This window comes from Narcine bancroftii, chromosome 4 (assembly GCF_036971445.1).
Source record: "Narcine bancroftii isolate sNarBan1 chromosome 4, sNarBan1.hap1, whole genome shotgun sequence".
Taxonomy (NCBI): domain Eukaryota; kingdom Metazoa; phylum Chordata; class Chondrichthyes; order Torpediniformes; family Narcinidae; genus Narcine; species Narcine bancroftii.
In genome coordinates, this window is record NC_091472.1 from 244,094,266 (window position 1) to 244,121,541 (window position 27,276).

General features: G+C 39.6%; 1 protein-coding gene across 1 annotated transcript in view; it reads right to left on the bottom strand.

Moving 5' to 3' along the window:
- Positions 1-27,276, bottom strand: part of plcl1 (phospholipase C like 1) — a 241,016-nt gene that overhangs the window by 24,110 nt on the left and 189,630 nt on the right. The window contains 2 exon segments of the mRNA XM_069936210.1: positions 7,546-7,749; positions 16,925-19,396. Of these exon segments, the coding sequence (XP_069792311.1) occupies positions 7,546-7,749; positions 16,925-19,396 (2,676 nt within the window).

Genomic DNA, 27,276 nt, shown 5'->3' on the forward strand with positions numbered 1-27,276 from the left:
CTAATCCTTTTCTTTGTCCTTTCCCCATTCACATCTAAAATTATTAGAGTGACTCTTGATCCAAGGCCAACTTAATCCCCTCTCCTGAGCCTGATACTGTGTTATGGATTGCTATGGATTGCTCTATTTGGCATGCTCTAAGAAAGAAGCCAATGTTTGAAGTCATTCAAGTAATATATCATAAATTACCAGTTCATTTCACCAACTATACACTTGTCCAATTCTGTTCTATGTTTCACTCATTAAAATAGTGCAGTCAACAGAATATTTAATTCCCCCCTCTCCTTCCAAAATGTTTTCCTTCTCACCTTGTGTCCATTTTCAGGTAATGCATGGCTGCCCTTTTGTTTAATTTATTTGCAAATTGTATCTGCATCTCAACAAATGTTTGTTACCTCTATTTTTTCCTCCTAATCCTAAGCATATCTTGGTTGAAACAACTTTCCTTCAATAAAAAAGATGAAAATGCAGATTAAAAATTGAAGATACAGAGCAGACTGCCAGCATCGGAAATGAGAATAGACCGTTTCAACCAGAAATTTTACATAAAAAAGGTACTTTTTCAGTGCTCTACTTTGTCTCAAGAACTTAACTGCCTCTATTTCTTCACACTTGCTTCTCATGACTCAGTTTCTATAATGTTTTCAATGTGTTCATTAATTTATAAGCTGAGAAATTGTAGAATTTCTGAAATACCATAATGACAAGAGCAATAGTCTTTTTATCAACTTTGCAGACAATTGATTTGAGCCACAAAAAAAATCTTGAAGTAGGAAGCAAAAGCTCTCTGAATGGCTGAGATGTAGAATAGCACATTTACAGTATATGGGCAGTGCAATTGATCGCAGCATATCACAATGGTTTCAATAGTAACAAGCTTTCTAAAACCATTTTCATCATTTTATTTTTCTGGATCCTCTTTCAGGCTTTCACACCCTTCTTTAAAAATCAGGCAACCAAAATTGAATGGGATGAAGTTAGACTAATATTTAATGAAGGTTCAACATGATTTCTCTGCTTTCCTACTCTTCGCCTCTCTTGATAAAGCTCAGAACGTATATGCCTTATAAATTCCTTTATCAACCCATGCTACTACTTTTAATGATTTGTTCACATGAACCAAAGTCCCTCTGCACTTGCAACTTTATAATGGCATCCTTTTTTATTATTTCTTCTCATTCTTCCGAACAAAATATACCACTTAATTCATATCAAACTTCTGCCATGTGTCACACCATTCAACCAGCCTATTTCCACCATGTGTCACACCATTCAACCAGCCTATTTCCACCATGTGTCACACCATTCAACCAGCCTATTTCCACCATGTGTCACACCATTCAACCAGCCTATTTCCACCATGTGTCACACCATTCAACCAGCCTATTTCCACCATGTGTCACACCATTCAACCAGCCTATTTCCACCATGTGTCACACCATTCAACCAGCCTATTTCCACCATGTGTCACACCATTCAACCAGCCTATTTTCACCATGTGTCACACCATTCAACCAGCCTATTTCCACCATGTGTCACACCATTCAACCAGCCTATTTCCACCATGTGTCACACCATTCAACCAGCCTATTTCCACCATGTGTCACACCATTCAACCAGCCTATTTCCACCATGTGTCACACCATTTAACCGGCCTATTTCCACCATGTGTCACACCATTCAACCAGCCTATTTTCACCATGTGTCACACCATTCAACCAGCCTATTTCCACCATGTGTCACACCATTCAACCAGCCTATTTCCACCATGTGTCACACCATTCAACCAGCCTATTTCCACCATGTGTCACACCATTTAACCGGCCTATTTCCACCATGTGTCACACCATTCAACCAGCCTATTTCCTACTGCAATCGGTTCCTATCTTCCTCACTAAGTGTTTGAGTCATCTGTAAAGTTTTTTTTCCCCCCCCCAAGTCTAGGTTGTTAACACAGATCAAATAAAGCCATAATCCCAAAACCAAATGCTGAGGAATGTCACTCTTCACCTACCCTCAGGTAAAAAAAAAAATTCAACGTGACCCTCTGGCATCTATTGCCCATCAAAGTTCATATCCCAATGACCCATTTCTGCAAATATGCTTTAAATTTGTTGATGTGTCATAGAGTCATACAGCATGGAAACAGGTCCTTTACCCCAACTTCCCAAAACTAGTTGACCAAACAGTCCCACCTGCCCATAACATTCTCACTCTAACCTATCCACGTATCTGACCAATTTTCTTTTAAACATTGCAATAGTACCTGCCTCAACCACCTCCTCCAGCACACTCAGTAAAAAAAATACTTCTCAGATTCCTGTTAAATCTCTCCCTCTCACCTTAAACCTATGACCTCTGGTTATGGATTTGCCTACTCTGGGCTAAAGACGCTCTGCATACAACCTCTCATGACTGTGTATACTCATATGAGATCACCCCTTATCCTCCCATGCTCGAAGGAATAAAACTCTTCCTATAGCTCAGCCCCTGGCAACATCCTCGTTGATCTTCTCTGTACCCTCTCCAGCTTGACAACATTTTTCCTGAGGCAGGGTGACCAAAACTAAATCGGGCATTACCATCATCTTTTGCAACTGCAATGTAACCTCCCAACTTCTGTACTCAGCACCTCTGAAATTATGAAGGCCTAAGTGCCGAAAGCTTTTTTGACTACCTTATCTACCTGTGATGCCATTTTCAAGTTTCTATGAACCTGTACTCCTTGATATCTCTATTCTACAACACTGTCCAGATCCCTACTATTCATTGTGTCATCTTATCAAAAATCAGGAATTATTTCTATAAAAGATTAAAGGATTGTCTTCAACAAATCTCTCTGCTACCTTATCAAAAGATTCTATCAAACTGCTTAAGTATGATTTGCACTAAATAAATCCATTTTGGCTTGCTTTAATTAATCAATTTCCACCCAAATGACTATGAATCCTGTCCCTGATCAATGTTTTTAAAAGATTTTTTTATGACTGAGGTTTAACTAAATGGTCTAAAATATCAAGGAGAGCAACCTCCCAGGCAGGTGTGGGGACTCGGGCTCCTGGGCGGGTGCAGGGACCTCAGCTTGGATGTGTTAGTGATCATCAGTGGCGATTAGGAGGGGATGTGCACGTAGTCGAAGACTGGGTCTATGTTGAGCTCCAACATCAAGAACCAGAATGCGAAGCTGGATCAGATCCCGCCAGAACAAGCCCATGGGGAAACAGGAGTCTGCCGATTCACTGGTATGGGAAGCCTCCCCGGAGATCGATGGCAGCAGTTGGAACATGTGGGGGAAAGTCGCCGGTGGCGCCGGTTGGGAGGTCTCAGTAATCAGCAGCGATGTTGGGGAAATGTCGGGGATCGGTGGCGACCAGCATTTTTTTTTGGTGAGAATTAAACATTAAAAAGCCTTTCCTTGTTGTTTGTTGTTGTTTAAACGTCGATACAACCGATTTGCTGTTGCTATTGGGCTGGGTTTTTTTTTTTAAAAATGGCCAGTTATCCAAAAATTTCAGTCATCCGAAATAGATCTGGTCCCAACCATTTCACAGGTAATTGGAATTGTACTGTAGCTTTAATTTTTTTTATCTTTGTGTTTTAATCATGTTTTGCAGTTTAAGGTATTTTAATAATTTTCATTTTATGTGATTACACATAAATCTGCTTGATCTGTTTTGGAATGTTTCTGATTAAGACACACATTTCCAAAACACTTCAAAGGACTTCAGCAGTGACAACCAGTTAAAAGCCCATCAGAACATTCCAGGGCATTAGGATTAACCACCCAAGGCCTGGTTGTTGTTTGTCGCCCAATAGAATAATCACGTCAATCAAGCTTTTGGAACAATTAATCTTGTAGACCCTTAAAAGGAAGTACATACTTGTATAGCCAGTATCCAGATTGAGCAGGACTTATCCATGTATATTAGTGAAAAATTCTCTTTCCAAACAGCTGCACAATATCTAGCTCTGCTGTACCATAACTGACAACAATGCATATACTTCAGTGGTTTTCAAACTGCCCCCCAAGATCACATTCCACCTTAAGCAATTCCCTATGCCATCAGTCCTCTGTGATTCATAAGAGATTGCTTAAGGTGGTATGTGGGTGGAAAACCACTGTTTTAATTGTACCTAATTGACTCATTACGTGCACGGTTTCATAACTCCAAAGGAAATGGGCCAATGACAATTTTCCTCAAGAATTTTATGTTCCTTCATCTCAGGTTGATCCTTAGATTAAGATTGTGATGTAAAAATGATATATTTTTCATGAGAGCCTATTTAGTTATGTTAGCTAATACAGTGGTTCTCAACCTTCCCTTCCCATTCACATCCACTTTAAGCAATCCCTTAATCACAGAGCACTGATGGCATAGGATTACTTAAATTGGTATGTGAGTGGAAAGAAAAAGGTTGAGAACCATTGTATTAGCTAACATAACTAACTAGGCTCTCATGGAAAATATATTATTTTTACATCACAATCTTAATCTAAGGATCAATCTGAGATGAAGGAACATAAAATTCATAATAGCAAGTAATTTATCAGGCCAGGATCAGTGACAAAGAACACTAGAAATTATAAATTTAGAGCAGAATGGTTGGTGTAGCGATTAGCGCAATGCCTTTACAGAATCAGCAATCTGGACTGCACCGGGTTTGTATCCTGCACTGTCTATAAGGAGTTTGTACGTTCTCCCCATGTCTGCGTGGGTTTTCTTCAGGGGCTCCAGTTTCCTCCCACCTTTCAAAACGTACCGGGGGTGTAAATTAATGGGGTGTAAATTGGGTGGCATGCACTTATGGGCTGAAATGGCCTGTTACTGTGCTCTATGTCTAAATTTAAAAAAAATTAAATTTAAATTAAGACAAAGTGATTGCAGTTGGAATTAATTGATTTGATATTAACAATTGCTGGTAGAAGCAAATTACACAATTTAGAAGATATGTGACTTAATTGCTTGAAATGAATGCCATGCTGTTTTCAAAAAGGGACATCTTGCAACAATAAAATTAAATGTCCTACTCTCACTTAACTAACTTCCAAAGTAAGATTTCTAATTTTTAATGCCCAATTAGAAAGAAACAAATCAATCAAGACAGTCAGCACAGATTTGTTAGGGGAATATCTGGATAACATTTTTCGAGCCAACAACAAGGAGAGCAATGGTAGCGAACCAGAGAGACTGAAGATGCTGGAAAACTGGAGCAATCCACAAAATGCTGAAGGAACTCAGCATGTAAGGCAGCATCCATGGTAGAACAATGCATCTTATGTAGTCTACATGGATGTTAATTAGACTCTTGTCAAGATCCTGTGTGAAAATTGGTCAAATTTGACTCTTTGAGTCAATGATGAGTGTCAAGTATAATCCAAGACTGTCTCTTTGGCGGGAAGTAAAGGATGGTTGATGGACATTTTCCTGACTATTGACATTTGTGACTCAGGATTGGCTGCTTCACCTTTTGCCTTTTGGAATATACATGATTTACATGAAAATCTCGAGGGCTTGGTGAAGAAGTTAGCAAATGTTACAAAATTTGACTGGGCAGTTAAGTAGAAAGAAAACTTTTGATTTCAGGAGGACATAGGTGGTCTTGTCAGTTGAACAAGAATATTGGCAAATAAAACGAAATCCAGCAGTTGGTATGTGCAGAAAGGACTTTAAAAAGTAGGGAGGAAATTGAGTGGCATTGGCTCATGGACTGAAAGGATCTGTTGCCTAAATTTAAGTTTTTTAAAAATCTTAAATGTAGCAGAGGACAGATGAAAGAGTTGATAAAAATGATAAGCTTCTCTTGATTAGCTAGCATAAAGTATATAAGGGCAAGGATGCTATGCTATAATTGTATTCATCAGTTATTTGGCAGTGATGTAAAAAATGCATTGAGTTCTGATCATCACATTGCAGGAACAATTTGTATCAGACAGGCAAGTTCTGCTGTAGCTCATCCCACTGTAAAGTTGGCTCCATTTTTAAAAATCTTTCCACAACTCATGGCTTGCCCTGCTGGGTATATCCCTATGTCCTATATTCCCACAGCACATTCTCGGTTTTCAACTGCTCTGAATAAGGCAAAAACAAGATCAGACCCGATGAAGATTACAAAATTCTGATGGTCATAGATAAACTAAATGGTGAGAAACTATTTGTTACAACAGATGTCTAAAACCAGACAGGATAAGTTTAAGGTGATGGTATGAGAGAAGATTTCACTCAGAGTGGTTGAATTCTGGAAAGCACAGCCTCAGAAGGTAGTGAAGGCAGGTACTCTTGCAATATTTAAATGATCACTGGATGAGCACATGAATTGACAAAGCATAGAAAGCTACATTGATAAATGGGAACAGCACAGATGGATACATGATTGTTTGTCTTAGATACAGTGACCAGGCCTATTTTTGTCCTGTGGGGCACTTCCTACATTATAACTGAGAATATTTATTATCCACCTTTTGTATTTATTACCCCTTTTTATTTAAATTTAATGTATACTCATCTTCCAACTATCCACATTGGGAAAGAGTTATAGGACTATCAGAGCCAGAACCTCTAGGCTGAGACAGTTTCTTCTCACGTGCAGTGAGATTGTTGAACGACTGATTAATTGCTCATACAAACCCTCCGATTCATGAAACAATATCTATTTATTAACTTAATATGTATTTTTATATCTGTATACATGTAAGGCATGTATATCATCTGTCTGTATGTGTGCATTGCCTGTATGTATGTTTGCATGATTTTGCATCAAGGACCAGAGAACACTGTTTTGTTGAGTACAAGCAGATGATAATAAATGAACTTTAACCATTTCCTTTCTCCATCTGTCTCTTCCCCACCTTCTCTGCAAATTAAAAATACTTGTATTCTCACATTCCTAGTTCTGACAAAGGGTCTTTAACCTGAAACAAAGCTCTGTTTCTCAATCCATGGCTACTGCTTGAGAATTGTGTGTACCCAGCATTTTCAGCTTTAATTTCAGATTTCCAGCATTTCCTATAATTTTTGATTTTCACATGAAAGATGTAATTTCACTGGAAAAGGTACGGAGGTGATTTATAAAAATATCACCAGAACTATTCCTGTAATAGAAGAGCTGAGGGGAGACAAATAAGGATATTTGTGGAACTATGTAAATAGGAAAGCCCTATTGCCCTCAGCAGAATGATCCAAAATGTGAAAAATATTTTCTCCCAGAAGCTTTTAGCATTTTCAAAAAAGCTCGTGTGTATACTTGAAGAACTACACCTGTGATGCTAGAAGGTGGGGTTAGATTAATTCCTCTTTTTTTTGACCGCCACAGCCATTATGGAATAAACAACCTTTGTGTGTGTAAATTTTCTATGATCCTAATTGGTTTTAAACCAAAAAAAAAATTTATTGGCACAATTCTTGTATTCTGGGAAATAACTACACATTTTTCACATAAATAACATGATGAAAATATTTAAATGCAGGAATCACTGATCAGCATTGTAAAATATTGAAAGCATATGAATGATCTTGAGTTGGCACAGTAATAAAGAAATGTGCCTACCGTGTCATACGATGACAGAACCTTCCTTTGTACATCATTTAATGTCCCGAAGGGTTCCAAATAGGGATACCCATTCTTCATGTTGAGTGTTACTACAGAAATGTTGTCACTGTTCAATAATCTTGATGACATGGTCAGTATGCACTGAGAGAGATTGGCAGTGGAAGCTAATCCACATATTTCCTTAAGGGAGACTATAGCAATCTGTACAGAAAAAAAATGAAAAAGATAAACAAGCAAGTATTCAAGATTTATTGAGTCATTTTATATATAACTGGCACTGCTATAGTTTCACAAAACAAGAAACACCAATTGCTGTAAAAGTGAGAAAATGTTAATAAGTTTAATGAGTTATTGCAACTTCAAACAAAAAAGATTGACCCATTTTTGAACAAAAAGTGGTAATTATCCATGTTTTTACTCATGCAATACATAAAATGATCAAGGGCTGCAACTGCAATGACCCCACTTCCTCAGACTCCTAAGGAAATCCAGCAAGTCTCTGAGGTCTCTTACCAATTTTTACAGACATATCGTAGAAAGTGTTTTCAATGTGGATGGAGGGGAGGTTGGTTTGCATGACATCTGAGCTGTGTTCACAACTCTGTAGTTTCTTTCTTTCAATTTCTGCACTGAATAGTGATCACAAACACTATGTATCGACAGCACTCCCCTTCCTCCTGTTGCCTACAACATCACCCCAGCCAGGCATCCATCAATCAATACCATTCTCCTTTGTCCAAATTCACCCCTATATGCCACTGGAAATAATTTGTACATGACTGTGAGGCCCTGCTTCTTCATTTCTTTCTTTATTCTCTCTACACACCCTTCTATTACTTTTAGTTGTTACTGAGGCCTAAGCCTAGCTCATGGGAAGCCTATCACAGAAGTACTTTCAATCCAATACTGCTACTAGTGAACGATAAAGTAGAAACCCTCTTTGTCATAACATTAGTTTAATTTGCTGGTGAGTCAAGTAAAAACCCTAGATATAACCCTTCGGAGATTGATTTTTGGTCTAAAGGCTGACCCCTCTAAACAGGGCAACTTGTCCATTTCTTGCTGTTACTATTCTGTACCTGCAATGACTTCTAATATCCCCTCTTCCTTCTCTAAATACCTGACCAACTCCATGCATCTTTTCATAATTTTAAGAATGTCTTCACCCTGACATGTGATGGACAACATAAGATATGGACTCTGCATCCAGTTTTGAACTACGTCTCATGACCACTACACTCTGCTTTCTCTCACCTCTTTTCATCTTTGGAATCTCCTGATTTAAAGTGCCAGTGTCAGTTTCCTGAATTTCTCCCTGAAAGTCTTCATCCATCAATAGATGGCAAGAACGTAGTCTTTGTGAATCATAGTTTCCCAAGTCAATTTGAACCACTTGAAACCAGCGGCTGTTCTAACACTGTTTCATCTGGCTATACAGTGCCCTCAATAATGATTGGGACAAAGACTTTTTTTTTTCCTTTATTTGCTCCTGTACTCCACAGTTTTAAATTTGTAATTAATCGCATGTGAATTGTTTGAAGTGCACATTACAGATTTTAAAGATTATTTGTATACATTTCGGTCAGATTATGTAGAAATTATAGCAATTTTTATACATAGCTCCCCAATTTCAGGGCTCCATAATGTTTGGGACATATGGCTTCACAGGTGTTCGTGATTACGCAGGTATGCTTAAAAATTAAATAAAATGTCTAAAAATAAGGTATGTTTAATTGCTTCATTGGTGCAGGTACTAGAAATCTAGGCTTGGTTCTAAGCTTTTGATCACCTTTGGAGTCTGCAGTTGCCATTTTTCAATAAAAGGACTAAAGTTGTGCCAATGTAAGTCAAAGAAGCCATTACGAGGCTGGGTAACAAGAATAACATAGCAAGAGACATCGCCCAAACCTTAGGATTACCAAAATCAACTGTTTGGTACATCATTAAGAAGAAAGAGCGTCCTGATGAGCTCAGTAATCACGAAGGGGCTGGTAGTTCAAGGAAGACCCTCCACTGCTGATGACGGAATATTCTCAACAGAATGAAGAAAATCCTTAATTGCCTGTCCAACGGCAGAGAAACACTCTTAAGGAAGCAGGTGTGGATGCGTCAATGACGACTGTCCACAGAAGACTTCATGAACAGAAATACAGAAGTGCAAACCACTAGTTAGACGCAGCAACAGGACGTCCAGATTAGTTTGCCAAGAACTATTTAAAAGAACCTGGACAGGCAAGATCAAGATCAACCCATATCAGAGTGATGGCAAGAGCAAAATATGGAGGCATAAAGGAACTGCCCAACATACCGCCTCATCTGTGAGACATGGTGGTGGAGGTGTTATGGCTTGGGCATGTATGGTCACCACAGGTACTGTGGTACCTTCATTGAGGATGTAGCTGCTGATGGCAGTAGCAAAGTGAATTCTGAGGTGTGCAGAAACACCTTATCTGCTCAGGTTCAAGCAAATGCCTCCAAACTCATTGGGCGTCGCTTCATCCTACAGCAAAACAATGATCCCAAACATACTCTTAAAACAACAAAGGAGATTTTCATTGATAAAAACTGGAAAATTCTTGAATGGCCAAGTCATTCACCCGATCTAAATCCATTTGAGCGCATCTTCCACAGCTGAAGAGAAAACTTAAGGGGACAAGCCCGTGAAACAAGCAGGAGCTGAAGATGGCTGCAGTAGAGGCCTGGCAGAGCATCACCAGAGAAGATGCTCAACACCTGGTGATTTCTATGAATCACAGACTTAAAGCAGTTATGCAAGGGATATGCAACAAAGGACCGTATTAAACATGACTACTTTAATAAACTTACCATTGCTATGTCCCAAATATTATGGATGGCCTGAAATAAGAGGACTATCGATAAAAAGTGCTGTAATTTCTACATGGTCAAACTAAAATGTGCACCAATACCCTTTAATAAAATCTGAAGCGTGCACTTTAATTACATGTGAAATTAAACTGAAGAGCACTGGAGCAAATAAAGGAAAAGAATGTATAGTCCCAATCATTATGGAGAGCACTGTATACATGTACAACCAGATGATAATAAACTTGAACAAAGTAAAAAATAACTAATCCTTGAGTTTAGTTCAAACTCTGTACATGACCTTCAGTTCCCCTCATGCACAAAATCAGATGTCAACCATGAAATACAGGCATCTCATCCCAGCCCTAACTGGACTATTCTTAAAACAATGTTTATGGTTTCTGTATCAGGCTACATTTACTTACAGCAACTCTTGACTTGGCCTCCTGAACAGGAAAGATTCTCATCACAGTGAAAACCCATAAGTCCAGTAATTAATCTGGTGAACTTTTGTAGCACCCCTTCCAAGTATTTGCTCATCCTTACCAAATTTGATCATACTCAGGTATGAGCACATCAAAGCCCTGTACAATTTCAGCAAGATTTCTTTACTCAAGTCCCCTTATAATAACAACCAACATATTAATTGATTTCCTTATTGTTTGTTGCACCTGGATGTTACATTGTTGCCCAGAGAACAGAGATTCCCCATATTATTTAAATGCCAATTAATTTTTTTTTACCATTCTACCTACCAAAGGGAATAATATCATAGTTTACCACATTATTTTCTTACCAGCTACCTTGTGCTCACTCACTTGACCAAACAGATGCAAATCAGATAAATTATGCTTGATCAAGGTCATAAATACAAATTTTAAACAACTGTAGCCTCATCCTTGATTCTTTATTTACATTATTTTAAAATGATTGATCTATAAACACAAAATATACAGCTCAAAGTCATTACCATGCACTATATATCCTGTATTCATTAAAATACAAATTATTAACCAAATGGTTGTTTTAATTCATACAAACTTAATTCTACATTTTAGCTTTTTTTCTACCCTCAAATATTTAAATTGTTTGTTAAACTAAGCTTCAGTCAATTAACTTCCAAAGTAAAAGGGTAAAATAAATAACTGGCACTGCTGCAGGATAAATTAAACAACATGCGAACATTCTGAGATTACTTACTTATTAGCATTTTTTCAACACTCCCAAAGGCACCCTTCACAACAAATGAGCTTCAATGCAGTGTAATGAAAACAAAAGACGAACAAAAGAAAAATTCCCCAACCCTTTCCAGCTGCAATTCTGAACTTGGAGCCCAGGCCTCATCACAGCGGTATTAACAAACAAACAAACAAGAACAAATATTATGAACGCAAAAGGAAAAACTCAGAGCAGAAATGCTTTTGGAATGCCTTAGGGGAGTAATTCCAGAGTTTAGAGACTTGTACCATCATCAATTGTGGAGCACAATTTAAATTAGGGATAATCAAGACCTTCTATTTGGAAGAGCAGAGCCATCTTATCAGATTATAGACCAGCTGGAAGAGTTCAGCGAGATAAAGAGGACACAGCAATAAGTGAATGCTACCATATTTCAATTTGCTCAAATGTGTGAGATTATCACTATTTTCACCTGTGATCTGCCCAATTCATGTCAGGATAGTATCAAAGGCCAAAGGAGATTTTATGCATAAAAGCCGCATTATTCCCTGCTCATGTTACGAAAAAAAGGCGAATTTACCTTTTACACAGAAGAAAGAAAAAGCGGATCACTTGGTCCTTTTACGCAGAGGAGGTTCCCGAGCCGGCTTCCGAAGGTAAAGGAGGTGGGGCACATAGTGCAGTAGCGCCGCCCGCTATCATAACATGGAACAGATGCATCGGGAAGTGAAAGTCCCCTACACACAACAATGGCAACTGAGGAGCAGGAACGAGCACAAGTGGAGATCTGTTCAAGCAGTCTTAGAACTCAGGCAGATCTTCTGCGCATCATAATCACAGATCGGTTCTTTAAAATTTGCGCTCTCGCAGCACGGGCTGACAATGTCATCGCAACATCATCAGCCCTCCTCCTTTAGAGCCGCTTTCAGTGGCAATCTTTTTATGCAGGAGATGGAGGGAACCCAATCACGTTAGACCCACCAATCCACCTTTTACGCAGGTAAGTGGAACATTTTAAAGGCAGAGGAAACCTTTCTTTACAATTCGCTAAATTTCACTATAAAAGGGCATCCCTACATTACAGGAGACTTGTAGGCACAAATCTCTGCATGCATCGAGAAACACAAGTTGAATCTCAATAGATTTTGTGTGTATTTACCTTTTTTCCACAAAAATTCTGAGATGGCTAATTTTATTCTTTATCTCAAATTTTTGGGCAGTGATTTGAAAATTCTATGAGGGTGTAGCGAGCTGCACTGATCCACAAGCAAACCAGGTCACGGAGGTGCAGGCTAGCACGGACCTGACATCATAATGGTCCCGGTGGGAGGAGCCGAAAGGGATCATGGGAGTGGTGCTCGTAAGCTCTCAGAGAGTTCCAATAAAGTCAGTTGGTTGGTTCAACTCACGTACAGTTTCTGTGTGGATTTTTTCTTTTGTTGGCTACACCAACTACAGTGCTGACCCCAACAGTCCAAAATGGCATTTTGGACCCCACGATGAATGACACGAGCACACAGAACGCAGTCTCACTGAAGCTTCTGACCTTTTGAACTTCACAGCTGCTAGTCTGGTTCGAGCAGGCTGAGCCCCAGTTTCAGGTCAGGCAGATCACCACAGACTCTACAAGATATTACTACGTGGTAAGTTCACTCATCCAGGAGACTGCCGAATGAATCATTGACTTACAATATCAGCTGCCAGCTGCCGACCGGTATGAGGCAATTAAGGCGTTCCTTATCCGCACCTTCAGTCTTTACCGCCACAAATGAGCAGCAGAGGTGCTCCACATGGATTGCCTGGGTGACCGCATGCCATCCACCTTTATGAATGATATGCTAGCATTAATGGACAGCCACAGGCCCTGTTTACGGTTCGAATAGATATTTCTCGAACAGATGCTAGAAGACATCCGCCTACTCCTCACGGACAACGACTTCAGTGACCCACACAAGTTAGCAGCCCATGTGGATATCCTGTGGCACACCAAGCAATATGGCAGGGCACTAGTTGACCAAGTTGCTGAGTCATACCAATGACATGTCTCTCTCCCACTGCACCAAGGCTGGTGACAGCCGCAGCAGGTGGAGACTCAAACTCAGAGCAGTGATGTTTCTACCATCAGAAATGGGGTTCTGGATCCCGCCACTGTGGTCTACCATACTCCCATCCAGGAAATGCCAGGGCCAGCTGTTGCTGATGGCTACGATGGTTGGCCGCCATGACAGCCTCCTTTATCTATGGGACAGCACACAGCGCGACCTTTCCTCGTAGACACGGGTTGAGGTCAGCGTCTTTCCCCCCTTGAACCAAGACACCCGTGCCAGGAAGTCAGGGCCATCCTTCACTACCGCCAACAATAGCAGCATACACACATATAGGGTGAGGACCATCCCACTTGAGTTCAGCTCCTGCTGTTTTATCTGAACCTTCACTTTGGCTGATATGTCTCAACCCCGATAGGGTGGAGACTTCCTTCGAACCCACTGCCTCCTGGTGGACTGAAAGGGTGCCGTCTGGTCAATTCCAGGACCTTCCAGACCTTCGCCCTTTGAGAAGCCAAGTTCCCGGCCCCCCACCTCCACTCGGTAACCTTATCAGGCAAAGTTTCCCAGAATCTTGGCAGGATTCTGGCCATTATAACACCACAGTTCTCCACCACGGTCCAGATATATATGGGATCACCACTACATGCCTGGGCATGCAGCCTTCCTCCAACAAGCTATGGCTCGCCAAGGAAGAATTCAGGAAGATGGAGGAGAATTATTCAGTGCTTGGACAATGCCTGGTTCCCCACATCCAGGTCTACACAGCCAATCTACACGGAGCAAGGATCTTCTCAAAAATCAACCTGGTCTGGGGTTGCCACCAGATCCCTGAGACCCCAGTGACTTCCACAAGACAGCCCTCATCACTCCATTCAGCTGAGCTGGCGGTAGTCCTCACAAGGTCTCCATCCCCCAAAAGACTTCAGCACCTGTCAGCAACTGAGTGACTACAGCCTAGCCATCAACCCAGCGAAATGTCAGTTCAGCCTGATGGTCATCGATTTCCTTGGGCACCGCACTAATCGACACAGAGAAGTCCCTCTTCTGTAAAAGGTTAAGGCCATTCATAAGTTCACCAAGCCAACTACGGTCAAAGGTTTGCAGGAGTTTGTTGGAATGGTCAACTTTTACCATCAGTTCCTGTCATCAGGTGCCAGGATCATGGAACCTCATCAAACTGCTGTCTGGTCAGACCAAAGAACTCAGCTGGGACACAGAGTCCTTGGCAGCTTTTGACCAGGCCAAACACACTCTGGCCAACACCATCCTTCTAGTGGATCTGTGCATTGATGTTTCCACCGCCCTCATAGTCGATGCATCCAATATAGCTGTCGGCGGCATCCTGGAGCAGCTAATTGATGAACATTGGAATCCCCTCACTTTCTTCAGTAGACACGTGGCCCCAAGAGCAGAACTATAGTGCGTTCAATAGGGAGTTCCTAGCCCTCTACCTCACTGTATGCCATTTGCGCTATTTCCTTGAAGGACAGGATTTCATGGTCTTCACCAACCACAAGCTGCTCACTTTTGCTTTTGCAAAGGTGTTGGACCTGTGGTTGGCAAGGCAGCAGCGTCACCTCTCTTATATCTCAGAGTACACAACACATTTCCAGCAAGAACAACCTCACATCCTGCTCAACCATCCTGAATGTGCACTTTCTGCTTCCTGGAATCAACCATTCGGTGCTCACAGCAGCCTATCAGCAGAATGGCGAGATACCAGCCTACTGCACTGCAGTCTCAGTGCTACAGCTGGAAGTCATATATTTTGGGTCATCCAAAGCCACATTTCTCTGTGACATGTTCACCAGCCAACCTAGGCCCATCGTTTTTGCCACATGGAGGCATTTTGTCTTTGACGCACTACATAGGTTGGTCCACCTATCCATCTGGGCGACAACTGGTTACAAACAGATTCATGTCCTGCACTAGGCCAGAACTTGCCTGCACTATCAGACATCCAAGGTGCAGAGGTACATGAAAGCCCCTCATCAGTCCTTCCCGCCGACCCATAGATGACTTGACCACGTCCACATGGTCATCGTCGGGCTGCTGCCAGTTTCCAGAGGCGCAATGTGCCAGTTCATGATGGTGGACAGGTTCACTAGATAGCTGGAAGCTGTCCCACTCTCAGAAACTTCCACGACATCTTGCACCATTGCCAATTCGATAGCCCGATTCGCCCATCCTTCCAATATCATGTCAGAGGGTCACAGTTCACATCTGGCCTCTGGGCAGCACTGGCACGGCTCATAGGGACCCAGTTACATCACACCATGGCCTACCACCCACAGTCTAATGGCCTGGTGGAAAGGTTCCATCGGCATGGCAAGATGGCCCTCATGGCATGGCTCCGAGGCCTGGATTGGGTGGATGGGCTGCCTTGGATGCTCTTTGGCATCCACACAGCACCGAAAGAGGATTTGGCCATGTCCTCCGCTAAGCTTGTCTATGAGGCCCTGCTGACAGTCCTGGGAAAGTTTGTGCCAGTGACTCATAGGTAGGAGGAAACACCTACAGCCCTGCTAACATGACTTTGCAAGAAGATGGGTGCATTGGCCTCCATACCAACCTCATGCCACATTCCAGCTCCATCCTATGTCTTAAAGTATCTTAAAGACTGTGAATACTCCTCATAAGGAGAGGCATGCTCTGGACACCCCTTCAGCACCTATACAAGGGTCAATATAAGGTGTTAAGACACAATGGGCAGTGTGCCTTTTGGACATTGGAGTGGACAGGAAATGTTCATGGTCGACCACCTCAAAACGGCGCACCTTGGCCTCAACCAACCAGTAACTGTTCCAGCTTCACGGTGGAGAGGTCATTCTCTCAAACATTAGAACTGTTAATGAGCTCTGGACTCGACACCTCCAAACACCAGTTCTGGTGGGGGTGGGGGGGGGAGTCATGTAGCAAGTTGCACTAATCCACAAGTGAACCGGGTCACAGAGATCCAGGCTCGCACTGGGCTGCCATCACAATGGTGGGAGGGGCTGAAAAGGATCATGGAAGTGGTGCTATTTCAGAGAGTTTCAGTAAAGTCAGTTGGTTGGTTCAACTGACTCACAGCTTCCATGTGCTTTTTTTCTTTCATTTGCTGAACAGTACACTGACTATAATGGCGAATTTCTGTAGCCCGACAGCCATAATGTAGGGGTTTGCCTGTATTGGCATGAAGGGGCAGGAAGATGAGGAAATGAATTGTCATCCTATGGCAATAGCAAACATAAATATGTGCTCAATTTCAATGAAATGTATGAGACAAAGTAATCCAGAAGTAATTCTAAAGATTAAAAATAATTTCATCCTCGATAAATTATTACCTGAATATTTTCCCTGATATCTGCAGCTTGTCGTAATGGATGCCCTGCAAGTTTGAATGTATCATCAACAGTTTTGATCCCAATAGTCCGTAGCATGGTGTATTTTATTGTATTCTTTCCTTTTCTGACTGAATAGCCACGTCTGTGAACCTTTCCTCCGCCTCTTCGGTCAGTTATGGCAACATGAACAAAAAGCGTGGCAAGTTCAATTTCTTCCCCTGTGAATGTATATAGAGGAACATGTCGATATCCAGGCTGCAGACATTCAAATGGGATAGAATACTGGCCAATAAATTCATCTCCAATATAATCATCATCTAAAGCAACAAATCGAACTATTGCAAGCTCAGGCAGATTAATTTCAAACTCTAAGCTTTCATCAAACATAGGGTTTTCTCCATTTTGATGAATAGTCCTGGTTCTCATTTCTGCACAGTCCACAGGAATCCCATGAATTTCCACAAAAACATATGGATCCACAATATCTCCTTTTGTACCAGACCCTTTAGGCTTTGGAAAATTCTGACCACTGATTATTTTTATGTGAAGAACCTGAGGTGAGACTCCTGGAAACACTCCCTCAGTGTAGGCGCTGAAATAGGACAGCTCATCACGCATGATCGCAGGACGTAGAATGTAACCACAGCAACCATTCTGACGAAACCAGCCAATGTTAAGATCTGACATTGGGCCTGGGATCTGGTAGTTGATAGCGACCAACTGACAGCCACAATTCCAGAATTCTTGTGGATTCAAATTGCTCGATTCTATGCCCAATGAAGCAGGGAAAACGCGTGAGAGAAATCTTTTATTGTAATTCACAAAGTCTCCTGGGAGTTCATTTGCTAATATTCTTGCTTCAAATTCACTGTAATTGCACATTTCCCAATATTTCTGGTTCTTCATTGAATTCCGAAAATCGATGAACGGCACAGTTTGACACAGAGTGATCAAATCAGAAAGTTCCCTGCACAATTGAATAGTCCTCTTTGAAACAAAAAATGTATCAGTCAACCTTCTGGAAAATTGGGCTTCTTCGTCTTCATCTGAAACATCACCTTCTGATAAATCATTGCTATATGCTAGTTTCTTTCCCTTCAAAATAATTTTTCCCTTCAACTTCTCTGGGGAAGGTAGGTAGCTTTCTGCTGAATCTGGTAGCTCTGTATATAGTTTATCTCCAAAGGTTTTTATCATTTTTTGAGCCATCACTTTTTGTTGTTCTATTGTGCAGTGATTTCGCAAAGACACAATCAAAGGGTATTCTGAAGTTACAAAGGCATATTTTTTAATCACTTCGATGACATTACTGAAGAGTATTGGTGAGGTCACATTGTTACGTTTACTGACAACTGGCTCATTATTTAGACCGTTATAGGCATCGAGCTCAATACTTCTACAGCCTAATTTCAAGGCCCTGACATATCCATTCACATCGGATGGACTTTTTATATTGCTTTCTTTCAGGTAAGTGTTGTAAGACGCATTGATATAATAATGGGACAATGGCTGATTCATATCCTGACAGACTTTATTGTGTTCTGGATCAAATATGCTGCACTCTTCTGAAACCAGATATCGAGTAAAACCATCAATACCAAGGTAACCCTGCAGCTGACCTTGTTGTGAAGGTTCGTACCTCCTGATCAGATCAAGACACATTTCTTTTGTTGCATGTATCATTCCTTGTTCAGTTTCTAAAAATAACATTAAATCTTTGGCATCTAGATATTCTTTATTCCTGGATATTTGAACAAGTAAGAAGTATACCTCAGGCCTTGTGCATAGATCACTGTAGACATCAGAAAATTCCTCCTTTGTTACCCTTGTAGTTAGCTTTTCTTTCTGTTTCTGTACCTCTCTAAATTTAATTCTAATTCTTGACTCCTTCAAACCTCGATTGAGTTTCTTTATCAGTTTCACTGCTGTGTCTTCTAACATAATTCCATTGCCATCTACATCAGCCTCTTCAAATACAGAATGGAGCCACTTTGTCCTTGGAGTATGCTGGTCATCTTCTATCAAATACATAACTTGCTTACCATGTAAAGCAATGTAGCGTAGGCCTGTCACCCAGATGTTAGCGACATCTGCAGAATTGGCTACAAGGTCCAATGACTCAAAATTATCCCCATATAATAATGAGAAGGAACAGTCTTCACAAATCTGATCCACAACTGCACAACTTCTGAATGTCTCTGTGTTCTTTCCAATTCTAACTTCTTTAAAGGAAGAAACATCAAGTTTAGCCTTGTCAGGATCTTTTTTGGAAGGCTCCCAACGAAGAGCCAAAAGGTCAAGGTCCAAAGTAAAAAAGCGACTATAGATGCGACTATTTGAACGCACTTTCTTCAGCTCACAGCCAGCCTGCATGAAGCTAATACAATCAATGGCACTGCTAATTTTCCTTTCAGAAGGCATACTACTAAATGATACTGTTTTCTTCTGTTCTTGTCTCTGTCTTGAGGAATCCTGCAGGATAAGTACAGAACAAACAATGAGAACAATCATCAAATATCTTCATGTTCAATTACAGTGTATTATTTTATTTGCTATTTTTCCCCTTTCCATCAGTCATGACCAATGTGCCATTCACTGGACAAATAAAAAATAAAAGAGGCATCTCCAACAGTGCAGTGCCTTCTGAGTGAATCAGCCTGGATTTTCAATTCAGTGATGACAAATTAACCACAAATTAATTAGCCAAATTCAGGTGTAGACCAGGACTATGAGTCTCCACGGCACAACTCGGCAAGGGAAAAGAGTGAACTTCACTGATCTGTGTTGATTACACTTTCTTGAGATCATGAGGGTGATTGAATCCTACTTTCTCCTCAAGGTAATGCTGCAAGTAGGAATCACTGAAAATTTCTGCCAATTAGGTTTCCCGGACATTTGACTGCCTCATCATATAAAAGTGATTTTTATATGCTAGCCTATCATTTGAATGAGTACAGAATTATTGACATGAATATCCCAATGAACTTGAGCTGCCTGAAAAATAACCATTAATTTGGTCTGAATTGGAATGATGCTTTGTGCCTTCTGATCAGGCTACAAAGTGGAAGCTTGTCAAAAGCCTTGAAAAGCCCATTTAAGTAACTTGAAAAGGGCACTACCCTCGTTAACCTCAAAAAAAAACCCAGCCATGATGATTAGACAAGACCTTCCATTAACAAATCCATGATGATTAATTTTGATCATTCTTCAATTTAAGGATGATTAATATTGTCCCCAAGAATTTTCCCATTATTGAAATTACATCAACTGATATGTAAATACTCACTCTATCCCTATTCCTATAAGCAACAGTACAATATTTATACTCCTCCATGCACCACATCCTATCTCTAGAGAGGATCAGATTTTCATCAGAACCTCCATTATTTCCCTCCTTATTTCTCCAATAAATCTTTATTTCCATTTTTTTAATACTTTCATTCCTACAGCCAAAGAGCCATGCAACCCAGAACAGTTCAACTTGTCCATGCCAGCCATGGGCATTCTGCACTCATCCCATTTACCTGCAATGGGTTCACATCCTTCCAAACCAGTCCTATGCACATATTAAAGTTTCCTCTTTAGGAGGAGCTGGGTATTTTAAAAAAAATTTGTTCTTGGGATGTGTGTAACACTTACAAGCGAGTATTTATAATCAATGGACTCATTGTGTAAGCCTCATTCGGGAAGGTTGACAAACTCTTTTTCCTGCTGGGACTCAGTAAACAAGTTTGGATGTTTGCAGCAAACCTATTTTTTTGTGATTTTTATTCTGTTGCCAGATTCACAATTGATGTCAAATTCAAATTTTTCCCTCGAGAATTTAAACACATCACGCCTGGTTTGCAAATGTAATCCCAAAAAGGCTAGGATACCATACTCGTGTCACAGATGTAAAACTAAGGAAAGAAACTATCAATCCACCTGGTCCCAAAATCCTAGGGATATTGTACCTTGGAAGATGATTGGCCACATGTACAATTTGACAAACAGCAACATTTTAAAAACTGTTCAAATTAAATTACATGATTAAAAATAGTTAAAGCTTAAAAAAACTACAATAAAAATACCCAAGAACATTTTAAGCAATTGAAACAATTAAAGTAGTGTAGCGGCGGCTACACTGCTCCTGCAATAGCACACGCAACCAGACGGGTTGAGCTCAGTGAGCAGACTAGTTTATTGCAGGCTGCCGGGCTGCACTTATACTCCTAGCCTGAACCTAGCAGAGAACCGCGCTGGAGGGCGCTGATGCTATCCGGGCATCACGTGGTCCCCAAGCGCGGGCTTCTGAGCCCCGTGCTGGAAGGAAAGGAAACACCCGAGGGTGCCATTTTGATCGGCTGCCCTGCCTGAATTCTCCTGGAAACTATTATTTAATGCCTCATTCAAAAAAAAGGGAAAAAAGTATTTTGGAGGGATATTGCCAACAGGATTTGTGTGATCTCCCACTGTAACATGAAAATGTTGGTAAAATGGCATTTAAGGTAACTGTACTCTTAAACCAATAATTTTGGTCTGGCTCCTCAGCAATACTATGAATGTGAGAGGGGAACAAATAAGATACAAGAGTCAAGTCAGTCCTCTTAAAGAAACACCAGCATATGCATAATCCTGTTGAACAGGCAAGATTTCAATAACAAATCTTTTGTCAGACATCACTTGGACTTTAGTTGGACACATGGTTTATTATTTTAATTTAAAGCAGAGAATAAGTAAGTATAAAAGATATTCAGCAAATAGTGAGTGATTCAGGGGCTTTATGCCTATAAAACCTTGCCCAGGATTGTACTCTAACTCCTTCAAATAACCTGTAGTCTTTAAAGATTAATAATGAATACATTGTACTTGGCAAACAAACACACAATTTCACCTAACTGAAACATCCATATAATGTTGATCAGTGGTTCTCAACCTTTTTTTTTACACTGACATACCACTTTAAGTAATCCCTATGCCATCGATGCTCTGTGATTAGTAAGTTTGAGAATCACTGCTTTAAACCCAATTGTTACTGAAATATTTTGCTTGAGAAAAATTGGCATTGGCCCATTTCCTTTGGAGTTATGAAACTATGCACATAATGAATCAATTATGTAAGATTAAAACAGTAACCAAAGAGCATCTATGGCATAGGAAATACATAAAGTAGTATGTGAGTGGAAAGAAAAAGGTTGAGAACCACTGAGTAGACTGTGTGATGTGATAAATGGGCTGAATAATAGCATACAAGTTCTACATTATACCACACTTTCCTTTTTATAAGATTATCTGTATTTCCAATATCAATAGCATTTTATCCAGACTGCAAGGAAGACAATTGCACATAATCTTATGGATGCTTTGTTGGATATGGGTATGTCCTCATATGTTCATTAGACCCTCATATACTCCTCTTCTTCATTTAACTATTCAAGTTTTTTTTGACAACTACAAAAAATTTTCATCACTGTTTGAAAAAGTACAATTTCAATGTCAGCTGTAATCATTAATTATGAAAGTCAGGACTGCAGAAAATAAATGACAGCAGATTGAACTAAAATTGCCACCTTTAGATAAGATTTGATAGCTGGGAAGGGCTTCTGGGATCCCTTTGTTCAAATCATCCATATTGTAATAAGAATATTTAGTATGGCAAATCCTTTAGTTCATTACAACAGTGAATTGAGATTCACACACAGTAACTTTGAAAGTTGTGTTCATTTGTATTTGAATAAATTAAGATTACAGTTGCTGTAATCTGGACCAAAAATACAAATTGCTGGAGGAACTCAGTGGGTCAGACAGCATCTGTTCAGGCAAAGGGATAGTCAATGTTACAGGTTAGGTTCTTGTAACAGGACTCGATGAGTTTTTTTTGTTTTGGATGTTACATTTTCAAAGAGTAGTCACTGTCTTACGCTAGACTAAGGGTCTCCAAAATGGTCAATATTGATTCCTGGGGGTTGATGGGACTATTCAAGGGGTCGAAAATGCCAGGGGGTGGGGTCAAAAGAGGGTCAATCGATTGAACTTTTGGTGTTGAACAAATTGTAGAGTCTGACTTCCCCGCTCCTGCCAGAACCCCAACATCCCTGCTCCTGCTGGGAGCGCGAGGTCCCAACTCCTGCCCGGGAACCTGAGGTGACTTCTTCGATGTAGACAGCACTGCACCCGATGTTAAGAATGGAGTCACTGTGGCTGACCTGGACCCAGCTTCATTTGGCATCTTCTTGGCCAGAAGCAAAGATTTTTTTTACTGTTATTGTAATCACTTGCTTGGTTAATTTTAACTTGGCAGTTCGGGTGTTGTAATAAAGTTTGGGTTGTTTGCGGGGAGGCCCGAACACCGTGCATATGGTTTGCAGTTTCCCTCATTAATGCATATGGAAAGTGCATGTATATTTATTTATTTGTTTATTTATGTGTTTGTTTTTGTACATGCCTGGAGGTCCATGAAGGATCAAGGATTCCATGAACGGGGTCAATGGTCTAAAAAATTTGGGGACCCCTGCTCTAAACAGTTGATACAAGATACTTGGCACTTGTTATTTTGCAAGATGATAAAAACTAAAATGTATTTAATATTTTGGTCCCAGATCTTAACAAAACAAAATTCAATAAATAACAGAATTATTGGCATAAACACACATGGAATTATTTTTCTGTATGATTTCACAAGGATTGGTTGAACCATGGGTGGTCTATACTAAGAACACAACAATTACCACTTTGCACACAGTGATGGCATTAAACACTGCCTTGTCAAATACAATACAAAATTAGTACAATATGACAACACTTGCTATATTAGAGTCACTGTTTCAACTCAAGAGACATGGATAAACCACCTCATGTCCAGACATTTACTTCACCAATGTAAATTTTTTATTTCCCACAGACTTCGGGCTTCTTCCAGAATGTCTGCCAAATTAACATCAACAAAACTGAATGTAGGTCCACTAACTGGGAGTTCAAGAAAAGCTGCCAAAGCTCATTCACGTTCACAATATTCACTATAAACAGCCCTTGTATTTTGCCAAGAGCAAACAAATGTATTTGGTGCATCAATTTAAAAAAAATGAATAGTACATTCATTCTTTTATTTCATTTTAAATTTCCACCCTTTTTACTTGATGAATTCACATGACAAAACCTCAAAACAGCTTGTTGGAGCAAACGTATGTCACATACTTAAATCAGAAATCTAATTAAAATATAAAAGTTAAAATTTCAGAGCTGTGCTTTCATTCTACAATATTTCCAAAACCAATGGAGGTAAAAATAATCTTCAAAATACATAATTTGTTAAAAGAATTAAACTTTGGATGCATTTTCACAGTTAATTACACATTAAGCATGGAACTACATCAGACTCAAATCAGAAAATCCTATAGTAAGACCAATGCTGTACCAGATACTAACTGCATGAATTAGGAACTAAACTGATGCACCAGCAAGTGCATTAATAATTCAATAATTCTTCCATTTGTTGTGGCATAAAGTTAATGTGAATTTGAGTGAATCACTGATTCTTGGAAGGAAAAGTAATATACAGTATACAGCAACGGGGAGTGAATAAGAGAAAAGGATGAGTTAGTTGTTACCTCTGCATAGACAACATGGACCCAATGGAACAAATAACATCTTTCTGTGATGTGACATAGAATGTAGAACAATACAGCACAGTAGAGTTCCTTTGGCCCATGGTGTTACACTGACCTACAGTGCCCTCCATAATGTTTGGGACAAAGACACTTTTTTCCTTTATTTTCCCCTGTGCTCTGCAATTTTAAATTTATAATAAAACAATTCACATGTAACTCAAGTGCACATTCCAGATTTTATTCAAGTTTGTTTGTTTACATTTTAGTTTGACCATGTAGGAATTACAGTACTTTTTATACATAATCCCCTCATTTCAGGCCACCATAATGTTTGGGACATTTGGCTTCACAGGTGTTTGAGAGTACTCAGGTGTGTTTAAACAAACAAGAAGTCAAGAATTCTCTTCATAATGTACTAAAATCCCCACCTGTATCAGAGTGAGGCAAGAGCAAAGTGTGGAGGCATAAGGAAATGCCCAAGTTCTGAAGCATACTATCTTTGTCATGATTCACATCTTGCAGTGTAACCTGTACATTTCTGTCCATAAAGTCTTCTGCAGACAGTAGTCATCGACATTTCCACACCTGCCTTCTGAAGTGTTTCTGATCTGTCGGTCATATGTTTGGAGATTTTTATTTATTAGCAGTGGAGGTTTTCCATGGCCTACCGGACCCTTTGCAATTACTGAGCTCATCAGTATGCTCTTTCTTCTTAATGATGTTCCAAAGAATTGATGTAAGTAATCCTAAGGTTGGGCAATGTCTCTTACTGCTTTATTCTTGTTTTTCAGACTCATACTGGCTTCTTTGACTTTCAATGGCACAATTCTGCTCCTCATGTTGAAAAATGGCACCAAGACTCCAAAGATGATCAAAAGCTTAGAACAAAGCCAAGCTCACTTATACCTGCACCAATAAAGCAATTAAACACACTGAGTAATCGCAAACACTTGTGAAGCAAAATGTCTCAAAAGTCCCAAAAATGACAGGATCATGCAAAAAAAAGTCTATAATTTCTACATGGTCAAACTAAAATGTATACAAATATCCTTGAATAAAATCTGGAATATGGAATTTAATTAAATGTGGTGTTTGATTACAAATTTAAAACTGTGGAGCACAGGGGCAAATAAAGGGGAAAAATGTTTGTGTCCCAAACATTATGGAGGGCGCTGTATATAAACCTATTACACGATCATAACCGTTCCCTCTCACAGTACATAACACCACATCGTTCTTACATCCATGTACCTATCTAAGAGTCTGTTATATATTATCCTTATTACATCAACCTCAACTTTTACTCCTAGCAATGTATTCTAAGTACCTATCACTCTTTGAGAAAAAAACCCTTTCTCCTCCACTCACCTTAAACATACGTGCTCTGGTATTGACCAATGCAGCCTAGGAAAAAGGCACTGGCTGTCCATTCCATCTATGCCACTCAATCTTAAACATCTCTATAAAGTCACCTCTCATTCTCCGTCTCTACAAATGGAATAGCCTGAGTTCACTCAACCTTTCTTCATAAGCGGCATTCTGGTAAATCTCCTCTGCACCCTCTCTAAAACGTCTGCATTCTTCGAATAATGAGGCGACCAGAACTGCACATAATACTCTATATGTGATCTTTCTGTCATTATATTATCAAGAATAAAGCTATCCTTGCTTTGTATTTGGTTTCAGGACAACAGCAAAGGGTGATGTGATGTACCAATATCAGGATGAAGTTCCCATTTGATTCATAATGTTTCCAATTGTTTTGTTCTCACAATGACCATCACAGCTCCATCAGCTATCAACTTGGATTCATATAAAGGCAGCAGTTGTATGCTTTTCTATGAACTTTATTCTTGCCAATATGTGAGACTGTGGTAGTGGAGGGAGAGATATAAAGTATTCCATTCTTAATTATCTTATCTGCCTTTGATTTTCTGTAGATATGAATTCCAATACTCACAATTCCTCCACTCTTCTCAATATCCTATCTTTAATTATATTGCGTTGCTTGTCTACTCCAAGCATTCTACCTCATATTTCTCTAGGTTTAATTTCATTTGCCACTTTTCTACTTATCTGAGTAGTTCATTGATATCCATCTGAGCTATCCATCATAATATCATTAGAAATAATTTCCTAATTTTTACTGTGATTGTTTCTTGATTTTTTTAAAATTTCTTCTTCAACCAGTTTGGTATTGCACTTTTAAAAATAATTTTATTGATATTTAAAGTATAAACAATTGAACAGTACAATTATACAAGGTGCTACAAAATGAGAAAAATAGAGCACACCATTAATAACAAAATAAAGCAACATAACAAGAAAAAAAAAGAAAAAGCAGAAAAAAGTTTTAAAATTTCAAATCTCCTTCCTCTAAGTAAGGTCGAAAGTTGACATGAATGAATCAAGTAACATGTTCTTGGAGAGGGATAACACAGCGCCAAGATTCCCAAACAACACTCAATCTTAAGGTTCTGATAATAGACCATAAATGACTCAATATCTTTTGGAATTTAATATTTTAATCCTTGATAGAATATCTAATTTCTTTCTGGATTTAATCAAGACATAATATTGTTTAGTCACTGTGGATATTTTCTTTCCATTTTATCAATATTGCATGTCTGGGTATCAACGAAGCAAAAGATAAAATTTAGCTCAGAGTGGAAGTCAGTAATACATCTTTCTCTTGAGATATTCCAAAAAGAGCAATTAAAGGGCAGGTTACAATTTTAAATTTAGAATCGCCGATAATATTGGAAA